Source organism: Carassius auratus, chromosome 33, assembly GCF_003368295.1.
Source record: "Carassius auratus strain Wakin chromosome 33, ASM336829v1, whole genome shotgun sequence".
Classification (NCBI taxonomy): domain Eukaryota; kingdom Metazoa; phylum Chordata; class Actinopteri; order Cypriniformes; family Cyprinidae; genus Carassius; species Carassius auratus.
Window position 1 is genome coordinate 4,149,686 of NC_039275.1, and position 15,194 is coordinate 4,164,879.

A 15,194-nucleotide genomic window follows, 5' to 3' on the forward strand; every position below is an offset into this window, starting at 1 on the left:
CTGAACCTACCCCTAAACCTAACCTTACCCCATGTAGTTACCTTGTATTACCAGAACTTTCTTAGATAAATACACTGTAAGTACACTATAAGTTCATGTTAGTACACGTACTGTAAAATAAAGTGCAACCATTTTTTCTCTGAAAACAACTCTTAATATATATTACTTCTCAAAAAATACCCTGCTTTAGGTTGTTTTTTACTTCATTCCCATATGACCAAAAAATAAATTAATAAATAATAATAATAATAATAATATATATATATATATATATATATATATATATATATATATATATATATATATATATATATATATATATATATATATATATATATATATATATATATTAAAATTAATCCCTATACATATTTTAAGTAAGTTTTACTTGTATTATTGATTGAGTGATTTATCCTGTACTTTAGGAAAAAAGACAAGACTAAAAAAAAGTTTTATTCACTTTGGTTGAATCTTATTAAATCTTTCAAGAACTTGAACATGCTTGTGAAAGAAACAAACAAGACTTAGTTATATTTAGTCTTATGCAAATAAAGCCTATTTAAGGAGCATTAAAATAACTGTATTGTGAAACTATTTTCAAGACAATTAAACATTCTCCTCAAATTCTCATTATTGTAATTCAGCTGTATGTTTTAATATAGTTTTTTTTTCTTTTCTTTTTGCAATTCTCATTATTTTCAAAATGTTTCTTATTAGTAAAATACAGTAATTAGTTTTTTTATTATTAATAAATTGAGGATAAATTAAATGCAATACAAAAGAGCTACCATGATTTATAAATACATTTCTTTAATTAACATGAAAAAATACAATAGTGTTAACAATTCTTATGGTTCCTTGTGTTTTAGCAAGATATATTTTTTATTTCACTCTTTTGATTCTGAGGTTAATTCTGACAGGTAAAACCAGCCGAACAATATGTTCTGACTGATCTGCACCTGCACTGTTTTGATTCTGGATAAAATAAAGTCAAAGAAAACTCAGCAGAAAAACTGAGTGACAATAACAAATAAAAAAGTGATTCCACAGAAGTCATTCCTGTTCTTGCTCCATTTGATTCTGTGTTTTTAGAGATTAGCAGTTAATTCTTTTAATGGAGAAACAGCTGCATGTGTTTGATCGTCTGATTCACTGTTATTTGTGTTTCGTTGGACGGCCTCCAGTTCTCCAGCGTTTAGGATTTACAGAACATGCTGTTGTTAAAATGCGCTCTAAGAAATGTATTTCTTCACTAAAGAAAGATTTACCTCTAAAGAAATGAAAAATAGTTTTTATAAATTGGTTTAAAATGAATGATGTCGGTGACTGGAAAAAAAGAATAAAAGGAACTAACTGAAATAAATCTGAATGATATTTCCTTAGAATTAGGGCTGGGCAAGTTAACACGTTAAATTATTTAACAGATAATTATTTTATCATGCATTAACACAGTATTTCTACAGTATATAGTCAACTATACTATAACATATTATTACTATAGGACCTATTATAAAATACAATGAAGCCATTATACAATATATATAATACAAAAATACTATAAGGGTACAGAGACTGGCTCCAAAATGGAGTCAATCCCAAACCCCACACCCCCCATGTTAAAATGACAAACTTTACAGCAGAAAAAAAAAACATGTTTACAGCCTGGTACAAAAAGTGGATTTGGTCTATATAGCACATTTATCCCTTCATGACAATTGTGAGGGGTTGAATTTTTTTATAACGCATCCATTTAAATTATATTAAGTCTAAAAGTTCTGCATAATTAAGGGCGTGGCCACTTGATTGCTAGGTCTACCTAGGTGGGCGTGGTTTCAGCATCCAGCTCCACCCACATCCCCACCTCTTTGCGTGCAAATTCACGCAGGACGTAATCACATTGAAAAAGTTATATGCTGTCAGCTCTTTGTCCTTGTAATCAAGTTCAGAAAGGAAGAGTGGGGTGAAAATCTTATGATCTCCAAATTCACAAAGAAACTGACCAAGGGTTTTACTAGATAATTACTAGCCTTATTCCTCGGCTGGGAACGTGTAGAGAACTTTGAAGCTGCACTGAAACTACAAGTCAGTCCTCCTTGAAGTCCATTACATGGAGAAAAATCCTGGAATGTTTTCCTCAAAAACCTTAATGTATTTGCGACTGAAGACAGAAAGCCATAAACATCTTGGATGACATGGGGGTGAGTAAATTATCAGAAAATCTTTATTATGGAAGAGAACTAATTCTTTAATATGGCCTTACAGTCAGTCTAATAGAGCATAACGGTGAACGCTGAGCTCAGAGATGAATCGCATCATTACCAACACTGATTTATTTCTATTATCAGGCACTTGCGGTCATGGAATAAATAAATCACAGGGGACAAAAATACCAGAGAATAGCATATTTAGACAATGACATGAGTAACTGCACATGCTTGCTTGAGCATGACGCTGTATTTGCACTGACGGACGAGTCGAGTTTGTCTGGGTTATTTCTCAGGGGTGAGTCAGGGATTGTTTTTAGTGCTCGGCGTGTTCCCTCAGGTGTGTTTTAAGTGTTTTCTGACTCTCGTGTGTTCATATCAGCTGCGTCAGAGTCAGCTGGAGCTGCAGGAAGTGCGCATGTCTCAACGGAAGCTGAGCGCTCGTTTGGAGGAGCTGAAGGAGGAACGCAGTCTACAGGGCTTCAGTCCGAACCCACACAGCATCCTCTGTGAGATCGAGCAGAGCATGGAGCAGGAGGAGCTGGAGCAGGAGAGAGAGCAGGTACATCAGCCATCGACTGCCCAGGAAGAGACCGTCTGATTGGGCTAGAAGGGATACAACTATGGCCATATTGTTCTACATAAATTTTGCCTTATTGTCGTCATGTTGAACAACAATTAATTGCTGTATTTGCATTAGGTTAAGTTAAGGGTTGGGGTAGGTGTAGACGTTAATAAAACACATTAATTAATAAAAAACCAACAAATATTTGATATGCTAGAAATGGCTTTTTGCATGAGAAATGCATATACAATTATCTTCAAAACTGCATTCACAAACCACTGAAAAAAAATAATGGAAACAGATTTAAAAAAAAATATGTGACATTCTTACTGGTAAAATTGCAAATGTGATCAAGTCACATGATTTACTGGATAAACTGCGCAGAATGACCCTTGTGAAATAGAAGTGTGCTCCATTGTATTGAATGTGCAATGAACACTAGTGAACTTCAGATATTAAAAGTACATTTCTTAAAAAAACCTACTTGCAAATAAGATACTGTATTATTAATGAAATAAAAGGCCCATTGAGCATAGCTTAAAGAGAGACACTTTCATGACCATTTCTTAACTAAAGTTTGTACTTAAATACTGTAAAATAAAAGGTTTTGCTTTAAAGTACATTATAAATCATTATATTTTAATGTTTTAATGTTGAGCTTTCAAAATGTACACTTGTCTTGATGTGTCGACTAACATACTGAAGCACATACTTGATTATGTTTACCTGTAGTGTCTTATTTTATATTACATTAAAAGTTAAATGTACTAAATTGCAAATTCATAATAGTCTAATTATGAATATATATTTAAATACATGACATTCAAGTTTCAGTAGAAATGGCATGCTTGTCAGTACACTTTTACCATATTTCAAAGAAAACTGAATTATGTAATTACATATAAAAATGTACTTAAGTCCTACTTAAGAAGACAAAAAAAAAAAAAAAAACTCTGAAGTTCATCTATGTGCATTTAACTCTTTTCTCCACCAGGATTTTTGAAAAAAAGTTGCCAGCCAAGGCCAGTGTTTTTAAAGATTTCCACTAAAATTTGATGTCCTCCAGTATATTTTGCTGTATGAATATTTGAATGCAATACACCAAAATCAAGATCAGAGCCTCTGTACTTTAAAACATAAAAGCATTATTTATTTTTTTAAGTAGGTTTCATAAAAATTTTAAGTTTTGTGCAAAAAGGTGAAAAATCACATTATTATCACAAACTACATCTGGATAATATGCAGTATGATTATCAAGGCATAAATCCATTAATTGCTTCAATCAACACCTCCAAAGCTTGCACAGACATATACCACCTCCTGGATCAATATTTTACTCTGTAAAATTAAGCAGTTTTCATTTATATGCTGTCTATTGCTGATGATCGTTCCTGTGGCTCAGTGCTAGAGCACTGCGTTAGCAGTGCATAAGGTTCTGGGTTCAATTCCCAGGGAACACACATATGATTAAAAAAATAATAGCCTAAATGCACTTTAAGTTGCTTTTGGATAAAAGTGTCTGCCAAATGCATAAATGTAAGTGATCACGTTATTTTTAATATGCAGCTGTTTACATAAGAGGTCGCCCCCTAGTGTATAACAGTGAAACCACAAAAAGCCATAAAAACCCATCAATGGCGGGGAAAGAGTTAATGTAAATTGAGACTATAACAGTTTTTAATTTAATTGCAATTAACAAGTGTGAGAACAGATTATATTCAGTTTGCACTTAGATATGTACTTTTAAAGTCTATGATTTCCATAATCTTTCCTTCAGCTCCGGCTGCAGCTGTGGGAGGCTTACTGTCATGTGCGCTCCATCTGTTCCCAGCTGAGAGGAAATGACATCACAGACTCCGCCTTATCCACAGACTCATCCATGGACGAGTCTTCGGAGTCGCTGTCGGCTAAAGACGTCCCCACGGGGAGTTTGCACGCAAATCTTCTGGAGCTGCGCAGACTCACGCAAAACCTGCTGGACGGCAACGAATCTACGGTAACAATGATCGCATGTTTCACTGAGAACATTCAGATTATTATTATTATTAAATGTTTGTTTTGTGTGCATCCAGAGTTCACGGCGCAGTGATGAGGACGTTCTGGAGGAGCAGGTGCGGAAACTAAACGAGGAGCTGCGAGAGCTTAGAGAACTGTACGATCAGGAGCAAGAAAAAACACGCAACAGCCAGGAAGAGGTGCTACAGCTCCATAACCAGGTAGACACACATAAATACATACAGACTGTTCATAAATACCTGAGTTAATTCATTCACCTGTCCTGCTCTGGATCCTGTAGGTGGCGTTGCTCTCAGTAGAAGTTTCTTCTTCGAGAGAGGAAAATGAGCACTTGAGAGCGATGGCAGAAGTACACAAGCCCAACGAACAGTTGCAGAGCGCTATACGAGACAGAGATGAAGCCATTGTCAAGTACTGCACACATTTACATTTATGCTTTTAAATGAATAGTTCACCTAACAATGAAAATGTACTCACCGTCCAAGATGTCTTTATTTATTCATCATTTGAACAGATTTGGAGAAATTAAGGATTACATCAATTGCTGAATGAGAGTCTAACAAAAGATTCAGAAAATGTTCACTTTTGTCTGAACTTTCTCTTTAAAGTTCATTTTCCATGTCTCTCACACTTTAAATATAATAAAGATGTACTGAAGCCCTACTTAAGTAGGACACTGTTAGGTTCACCTAATTCCATTTAAAATCAGTTAAAACTTTAATACATTTATATTTAATCACAATTACGATGCAAGTAAGTGTTTTAAAGATCACGTTCAGTTTCCACTTAAGTAGTTTTTTTTTCATATTTAAGCATTTTATTATTTTTGCGGTTGAATTTTGTGTCATGCATTTAAATATTTTTAATTACACATTTGTAATGATTAACTTGCAGTTTACTATATTTAAAATATATTAACTTCATGCAATACTGTAATTCAGTCAAGTACTTAACATGTGATTTAGTATGTTAGTATATTTTGTGCAAATAAGTGTACTTCTTTAAATCACAACTTTAAAACGTAAAAATATAAACGTTAAAAATAAATGCACTTTAAAGTAAAACTTTGAATGTTATATTCTTTCCAAATTACCAAATTAACTTGTTGAAAGTGTAAAGTTTGTTAAGAAATATATAATCTTCAAAGTGTACCTTTTTATAACTGCACTTAAGTAGCCTTTTACTTCATTAATATTGCATTATCTGAAAGTAAAGTTTGTAGCTTTAATAATTCCTCAAGTTGTGGCAGATTTACTATTTTACCAGTAAATAATACAAACACAGCTACCCACTAAAATACAACTGTTTCCATTTTTAAATGGGAATATGGACATTATTCAATATCTTTATAAACTAATTTCCCTGTGAGAACATCTCAAAAGGGTCATTTTCTGCATTTCCTTACAGCTACATTAGATAGAGATAGAGAATATTCCTGTAGATGTCTTGAGTTCAATAAACTTAATCTAATCTCAGAAAAAAATACTTTCTGTTTTTACATATGAGTTTCTGCAGCCTGTAACTGTGACCTCATTCTGCCAATCACAACATTAACCTCAGATACCATTTTTGTATCTCTTCTTTTCCCTGTTACAGGAAGAAAGCCGTAGAGATGGAGCTGGCGAAGTGTAAGATAGACATCATGTCTTTAAACAGTCAGCTGTTGGATGCTATACAGCAGAAACTCAACCTGTCTCAGCAGTTAGAAGCCTGGCAGGTTCGTGTCTCTCTCTCTCTCTCTCTCTCTCTCTCTCACACACACACACACACACACACACATTAGTGCACTCAGATCAGATCAACATGAAAGAAAATGGTACGCCAAAAAGCTGATTTGCATTTAAAGTGCACTCTTTCTACAGCCTGAGTTTCTGGAAGTATCTAGAAATGATACTAAAAATAATGTCAATGCAGACACTAGCCAAACAAGAGAAATTCCACACACCATGACCAGGTAATAAAGTAGCAGGGTTATTAATATTAGTAACTAAAATAAACATTAAGTAAAATTTTAACAAAAAAAAAAAATACATTTTACGACTTTGTGAAAACGAATAAAAATTATAACATACACAAATTTACAGAAAGTTTAAAATGAAAATAAACAGAATATATATATATATATATATATATATATATATATATATATATATATATATATATATATATATATATACACACATATATATATATATATATATACACATATATATATATATATATATATTAATGGTGGGCCGTTATCGCCGTTAACGTGCTGCGTTAACGCGAGACTCTTATCGGGCGATAAAAAAAATATCGCCGTTAATCTATTCTCAAAGTTGGGTTGGGAGCTGGGTCTATACTAAGCGAGCTATGATGACTTTCAGCTTTTTATTTTATATAACTGACTGGTTGAGGCCAGCCTAACGGACAGCGACACTGAACCGAGCTCTCTTCTGCGAAGTTCTCCTCAAAGTCCCTCCTGCACCGGAACGAACAAATACAAATCGCTGTTTGAAACAAACAACAAGATGTGAAAGAGCCCGATTCAGTACTCGCGGTGTTCTGGTGTTCAGGGCTCACGCAGAGAAAGGCGTCTCGAGACGCTAAAAATAAGCGTTTTCAAGTGTCGAATTTGCTTATTTTTGCTCTAGTCCCGACAAATACATACGAAATATGTCAAAATATCCACCTTGGAAATTATGCTCGAAAAAACTGTCAGTTATGTATTATATTGGATGCGTTCATGGTCTCTTAAAGTGACCACGCCTAATTTAGCTACTGGCTGCTGTAATGTTAATCCAAGAAAATGAAAATGAAAATCACTCACTGCTCTTGACTACTTTGTAGTTTTAACAGTCAAACCAAAAATTATTCTGGCACCAGATATATTTTTTTATATATATAGCAAAACTGTAATAATGTGAGAAACGCTGAAGGTGTCTGAATAAATGTAGGTTTGATTGTATATTTCATTTTTATATTGAAGACTATCCAGTGCTTTTTTACATTTAATTATTTAGTTTCTGTACCTTGACGCTTACAAACTTACAAAAACCTTAAACATTGTGTAAATAGCACAAATAAATAAAAATAAACGAACATACAAATTAGACAATTTCAAACAGGGCCCACTGGTACAACCTTCACCGGGTCCCCTCTTGTGCAATGTGGAATTAGTTTACAGCTTTTTCAAGCAGTTTGTGATGCATTTTGGAAACAGGAGATGTACATTTCTAATGCACCATCAAGCTTGATAAACCCCTTCTCAAAGACTTACTGTTTGTCAATTTTATTTGGGTTATTTGGGTAACACACATATTCTGAATGCCGTCGGCAGAATTCGAATGAGCCATTTTAATCTAGATTAATCTAGATTAATTTCAAGATCACAGTGAGATTAATCTAGATTAAAAAAATTACTCTATGCCCACCTCTTATATATATATATATATATATATATATATATATATATATATATATATATATATATATATATATATATATACACATATATATATACACACACATATAAATCTAATTTTAATGCAGACTGAAACTATATTAATGATACTAAAATAAAACTGACTTAACTGACTACTAAACAAACTTTACTGTAAAATTAAAAAAATACATCTAAAGACATTGCATGTATTGTCTTCAATTAAAATTACAATAAAATATACAAATTAAATATCCTATTTCAAAAAGACCTTAAAAAAAAATAATAAAATGACAAAAACACAAAAAATACTAACCATTTAAAATTAAAATAAAACCAGTGTTGCTAATTATAACTTTATTGTAAAAAAATACTTGTAAAAGCCTTACATATATTTTGTTTAAAAATGTATTTTGTATATATATATATATATATATATATATATATATATATATATATATATATATATATATATATATATATATATATGGTAAAGCAACTAAATTTAATAAGGTTAACTTATAACTTTAATAAGGTTAAAATCGCAAGTTTGTATACATATGTATTTGTATACAAACCCTTTCCTGTTAAAATGACTAACAATCCATCCTGAAATCATGAATTTGCAATAGAATATAATTTTCAATATTACTTGGGGCACCAGCTTCTTTAGAAAGGTTGAATATATTAGAGCTGTAATCGGGCCATAAAAGTTAGGCCCGACAGAACCCGAGCCCGACAGGTTTCATCCTGAGCCCGACAAGTACATTTTGATTGACAGCTTTGTAAAAGCCTGAACCCGTTTACAGCCCGACATTATTCAAATGTGCGCACACACACAGCTCTTTTGCCTTTTGTCAAGAAGAGTAATTTATACATGATTTAGCATAATTTATTCATAACTAACGTAGACTAGTCACTAGACCACTTGGAAGTTGGAATAAAGAAATAAAATAAATCCTCTGTAACATTGTAACATCTCAGCACTCTCAATAGACATAGGCTTATTTAGCCTATAAATAGACCAACGCACCAATAAAAACAAGTCTTTAAAAAAAAAAAAAAAAAAATCAAAGTAAGATAAATTTTAAATTAAGATGGGTATTTGGCAATTACGAAATAAGAATAAAGGCTCCGCCGGATTTGCTTCGCCACTAGCAGCTGACGTTTAATTAAAGAATAATGCCAACATTAGCGTAAATAGGCTACTCTGTCCACATTTTGCATTTAAGACTCAATAAATATTTAGTTATCATTTAAAAAACCTTTACTCATAGAGATTTGGCTAATCTTACATGTTTTTGTGGAGGAAAATGATTGAATCCACTCAGTGGTGGATCTAGGAAAATATTGATGGGGTGGCGAGAAGGGGGCAGGAATTTTTGAGGGGTGGCAACATATGGCAGACATATATACAAGTGCTGATCATATAATTAGAATATCATCAAGAAATTTACTTATTTCACTAATTCCATTCAAAAAGTGAAACTTGTATATTATATTCATTCCTTACACACAGACTGACATATTTCAAATGTTTATTTCTTTTAATTTTGATGAATATAACTGACAACTAAGGAAAATCCCAAATTCAGGATCTCAGAAAATTTTAATATTACTTAAGACCAATACAAAGAAAGGATTTTTAGAAATCTTGGCAAACTACAAAGTATGAAAATGAAAAGTATGAGCATGTACAGCACTCAATACTTAGTTGGGGCTCCTTTTGCCTGAATTACTGCAGCAGTGCGGCGTGGCATGGAGTCGATCAGTCTGTGGCACTGCTCAGGTGTTATGAGAGACCAGGTTGCTCTGATAGTGGCCTTCAGCTCTTCTGCATTCTTGGTTCTGGCATATCACATCTTCCTCTTCCCGATACCCCATAGATTTTCTGATCTGGCGAGTTTGCTGTCCAATTAAGAACAGGGATACCATGGTCCTTAAACCAGGTGCTGGTAGCTTTGGCACTGTGTGCAGGTGCCAAGTCCTGTTGGAAAATGAAATCTGCATCTTCATAAAGTTGGTCAGCAGCAGGAAGCATGAAGTGCTCTAAAACTTCCTGGTATATGGCTGTGTTTACCTTGGACCTCAGAAAACACAGTGGACCAACACCAGCAGATGACATGGCACCCCAAACCATCACTGACTGTGGAAACTTTACACTGGACCTCAAGCAACGTGGATTGTGTGCCTCTCCTCTCTTCCTCCAGACGCTGGGACCCTGATTTCCAAAGGAAATGCTAAATTTACTTTTATCAGAGAACATAACTTTGGACCACTCAGCAGCAGTCAAGTCCTTTTTGAAGCGAGACGCTTCTGACGAAGTCTGTGGCTTGACTTAAGGAATGCGACAGCTGAAACCCATGTCTTGCATACGTCTGTGTGTAGTGGTTCTTGAAGCACTTACTCCAGCTGCAGTCCACTCTTTGTGAATCTCCCCCACATTTTTGAATGGGTTTTGTTTCACAATCTTCTCCAGGGTGCGGTTATCCTTATTGCTTGTACACTTTTTTCGACCACATCTTTTCCTTCCCTTCACCTCTCTATTAATGTGCTTGGACACAGAGCTCTGTGAACAGCCAGCCTCTTTTGCAATGACCTTTTGTGTCAATGGTCGTCTTTTGGACAACTGTCAAGTCAGCAGTCTTCCCCATGATTGTGTAGCCTACAGAACTAGTCTGAGAGACCATTTAAAGGCCTTTGCAGGTGTTTTGAGTTAATTAGCTGATTACAGTGTGGCACCAGGTGTCTTCAACATTGAACCTTTTCACAATATTTTAATTTTCTGAGATACTGAATTTGGGATTTTCCTTAGTTGGAAATAAAAATGTGAAATATATCAGTCTGTGTGTTATGAATGAATATATTAAAAAAAAGTTTCACTTTTTGAATGGAATTAGTGAAATAAATCAACTTTTTGATGATATTCAAATTATATGATCAGCACCTGTATACTGAATGTAGTCACAGTTATCACAGTTTGATGATAAATAGTATATGTACACACTACATAAGGGTACAGGCTGCCATTTACAAACCTAATCTCATGCAATCAATGTCTTGCATTTGAAACATATAAGGAATTAAGTGACCATACAATGTGATCTCACTTAATAGGAGATAGAAGTGTGATAGAAGTAAGGGGCATAATCACAGGAAAGACATTAATGTTAAGACACAGGTGATGAGTGGCAGATGTGTGAGAGGGGAAGCAAACTGTTTAGCTGACAATAATAATAAACATTATACAAATACAAATGTGCTTTTAGAATTTTTTTTAAAAAATATGGTGTTATTGTTTTATTGTTTAAGTATATTTTACTGTGCAATTTCTTACATATATATATATATTTTTTTGAGTTGGACCAACTTTTATTTTGGTGGGTTGTAGACATTTGTAGAGGTGGGCTGTAGACAGAGTTTCTGTGTTTTTTAATAAACTATTATTATTAACTATATTATTATTATTATTATTAGCTATTATGCCTACTTGAAGTATAGCATACTGTACTGTGCAATAAAACTATATTTCTGTTTAAATTTCCTCAAGTTATACCAAAATTTTATTTTGACAGGTTGTCGTAAAGACATTGCAGTTTCTATCTGTGTACACGATACGAATGAATGAAGATAGTTTTATCTTGAAATCCTCTCATAGCGCGCTGTGCACATGTGTAGCCTACATCATGTGTAATATAGCGAAGAGCTGAAAACACAGCGCGTGCTTCAGTGTGTGTGTGTGTGTGTGTGTGTGTGTGTGTGTGTGTGTGTGTGTGTGTGTGTGTGTAGTAGAGCACACATTAAGCACTCATTGTATTTAACATGTATAACATGACGTGTATAACAACACTTTTAAGACACTAGTCCATATTGAGATTGGATTAAATGTACAGCCTACTTTTTATTTATTCTTTCAAAAATGGCCGAATTCCGTGACGTTCTGCTTTATACAGCAAGTTCCATTTGTGACTGAATTTCATGATTCAATCCATGTCGCTTCGCAAACACAGACGGGGTGAATTTATGTAAGTGTGAAATTTCTGACACAAAATGAAGATGTTAAGTATCATCACGCTTTTTAAAAGTGGGCAACGTATCACATATTAGACTACACAACTAAGCTAGCACTGTGCTTTCATTATAGCTTCATTTCTTGATAGATCCATTTTAAGAGGGTGCAAGCCTCTTGTACACCTACTCAGCATCCATTTTCGCATCTTTCTCCCGCTAATCGAAACACATCACATGACCACTCGTTTACCAAACCGGAGCGCAAGCCTGAGACCGGCCCGAGCCCATGTAAGATTATATAAATTAAGCCCGAACCCATCGGATGTTTGACTTGGAAAGCAGTTCGGAATGGAAATATTGATATTTTATTTGTTAACAACATACTTTTCGTACCTTAAAATCAGTAAATGTTATGAAATTAGAGAACTAAGCCAATAGTAGTGCTGGCGGTGTCATTTGATTTGGATGGGAACTTCAGATTGTGAATCATTTGAGTCAGTTTGGGAGTTCAAAGCAGGTTTGCAAATCATTTGAGTCAGTTCGGGAGTTCGGAGCGGGTTCGCGGATCATTTGAGTCAGTTCGGGAGTTCGGAGCGGGTTTGCGAATCATTTGAGTCAGTTCCGGGAGTTCGGAGTATGGAGCATGAATCATTTGAACCAGTTTGGGAGTTCGGAGTATGGAGCATGAATCATTTGAACCAGTTTGGGAGTTCGGAGCGGGTTCGCGAATCATTTGAATCAGTTTGGGTGTTCGATACGGGATCACAAATTATTTGAGCCAGTTCAGGAGTTCTGAGCGGGTTCGCGAATCATTTAAGTCAGTTTGGGGAGTACGGAGCGGGTTCACGGATCATTTGAGTAAGTTTGGGGTTCACGAATCATAGCTGTATATGGATAGGCATTTTTAACTAATTTAGTAGCTAGTTCTAATTACATTTTCCAAGCGTGTTTAGGTGTAATATGTGAACTCGTATTTTTTGTTTTAATGATGTGCCTTTTAACAGTATCATGATGAAGTCATACTAGTGCGCATTTGCATTTTGAGTGCCTTCTTTCACTGCATTATTCGGTGTATTCAAATGCATTTATGAATGCATGTGAATGATCACAAAATTCAAGATATAGGGGTTAGAAAATGTATATATTTATATCATTTTATGTAGTTAATCAATATCACACGAAGAGTGCCATTTCAGTTTTTCTCCAAAAATCAGCATGATTAAAATGTGATATTAAGTTACTACAAACAATAATTCAATTACAAATATAAAATGTTGCAGAATAATGTAATATATGAATGAATAATAGCCTAAAGAACCTTTGAGCCAAAAGGGTTCTTTCTTGTCATTATAGAACCTTTTTAGCATAAAAGGTTCTTTGGAGTTGAGTAAAGAACCCTATGGTTCTATATAGAACCCCAATGAACCCTTTTTTCTAAGAGTTTGTTGTCATAACGTTCACCATTGAAATTGAAAATGTTTCTTTTTTGATACCCCAGGAGCCCAAATTCAGACCCAGAACAATAAAACCCACAGAAGAGGTGGGAGTTCATAGGAGGAATCTTTATATTACCAAACTGCAGGGAGAGGAAGAGTAAATATAATTATGATCTGCAAGATTAACCACAATCTGATGTGATCCGACCACCTCAGAGAAAACCAGTGTTGAGCTGCTGCAAGAGCTTTTGAAGAACAGCAGCTGTGGTCAAAGAGTTCTCGTGTGTTCTGATTGGTGCATGATGATGATGAGTGGATAAAGACTAGAGCAATCAAATAGAGAGAGAGTGATCTGCTCACCTGGTTATGTTCATGGATGTTTGACGTGGAAAGCAGTTCGGAATGGAAATATTCATATTTTACTTTTCTTACCTTAATTTCAGTAAATGTTATGAAATTAGAGAACTAAGCCAATAGTAGTGCTGGCTGTGCCATTTGATTTGGTTGGGAACTTCAGATTGTGAATCATTTGAGTCAGTTCGGGAGTTCAGAGCGTGATTCATTTCAGTCAGTTTGGGAGATCAAAGCGGGTTTGCAAATCATTTGAGTCATTTTGGGAGTTCGGAGTATGGAGCGTAAATCATTTGAGTCAGTTCGGGAGTTCGGAGCGGGTTCGCGAATCATTTGAGTCAGTTTGGGGATCGCAAATCATTTGAATCAGTTCGGGAGTTTGGAGCGGCTTCGCGGATCATTTGAATCAGTTCGGGAGTTCGGGGCGGGTTCGCGAATCATTTGAATCAGTTTGGGGATCGCGAATCATTTGAGTCAGTTTGGGAGTTCGGAGCGAGTTAGCGAATCATTTGAATCAGTTTGGGGTTCGCGAATCATTTGAGTCAGTTTGGGAGTTCAATACGGGATCACGAATCATTTGAGTCAGTTCGTGAGTTCAAAGCGGGTTCGCGAATCATTTGAATCAGTTTGGGGTTCGCGAATCATTTGAGTCAGTTTGGGAGTGCAATACGGGATCACGAATCATTTGAGTCAGTTCGGGAGTTCGGAGCGGGTTCGGGAATCATTTGAATCAGTTCGGGAGTTCTATACGGGATCATGAATCATTTGAGTCAGGTCGGGAGTTCGTAGCGGGTTCGCGAATCATTTGAGTCAGTTTGGGAGTTCAGAGCGGGATCGCGAATCATTTGATTCAGTTTGGGGATCGCGAATCATTTGAGTCAGTTCGGGAGTTCGATACGGGATTACGAATCATTTGAGTCAGTTCGGGAGTTCGGAGCGGGTTCGGGAATCATTTGAATCAGTTCGGGAGTTCGATACGGGATCATGAATCATTTGAGTCAGGTCGGGAGTTCGTAGCGGGTTCGCGAATCATTTGAGTCAGTTTGGGAGTTCAGAGCGGGATCGCGAATCATTTGATTCAGTTTGGGGATCGCGAATCATTTGAGTCAGTTCGGGAGTTCGATACGGGATTACGAATCATTTGAGTCAGTTCGGGAGTTCGTAGCGGGTTCGCGAATCATTTGAGC

At 35.2% G+C, this 15,194-nt stretch overlaps 1 protein-coding gene across 1 annotated transcript in view; it reads left to right on the plus strand.

Annotated features, from left to right (window-relative positions):
• LOC113052783 (BICD family-like cargo adapter 1) overlaps nucleotides 1–15,194 on the plus strand; it is a 43,746-nt gene that overhangs the window by 23,222 nt on the left and 5,330 nt on the right. The window contains exons 6-10 of the mRNA XM_026217232.1: nucleotides 2,587–2,766; nucleotides 4,547–4,765; nucleotides 4,842–4,985; nucleotides 5,066–5,196; nucleotides 6,382–6,502. Coding sequence (XP_026073017.1) covers nucleotides 2,587–2,766; nucleotides 4,547–4,765; nucleotides 4,842–4,985; nucleotides 5,066–5,196; nucleotides 6,382–6,502 — 795 coding nt within the window. The remainder of the gene's footprint in view (nucleotides 1–2,586; nucleotides 2,767–4,546; nucleotides 4,766–4,841; nucleotides 4,986–5,065; nucleotides 5,197–6,381; nucleotides 6,503–15,194) is intronic.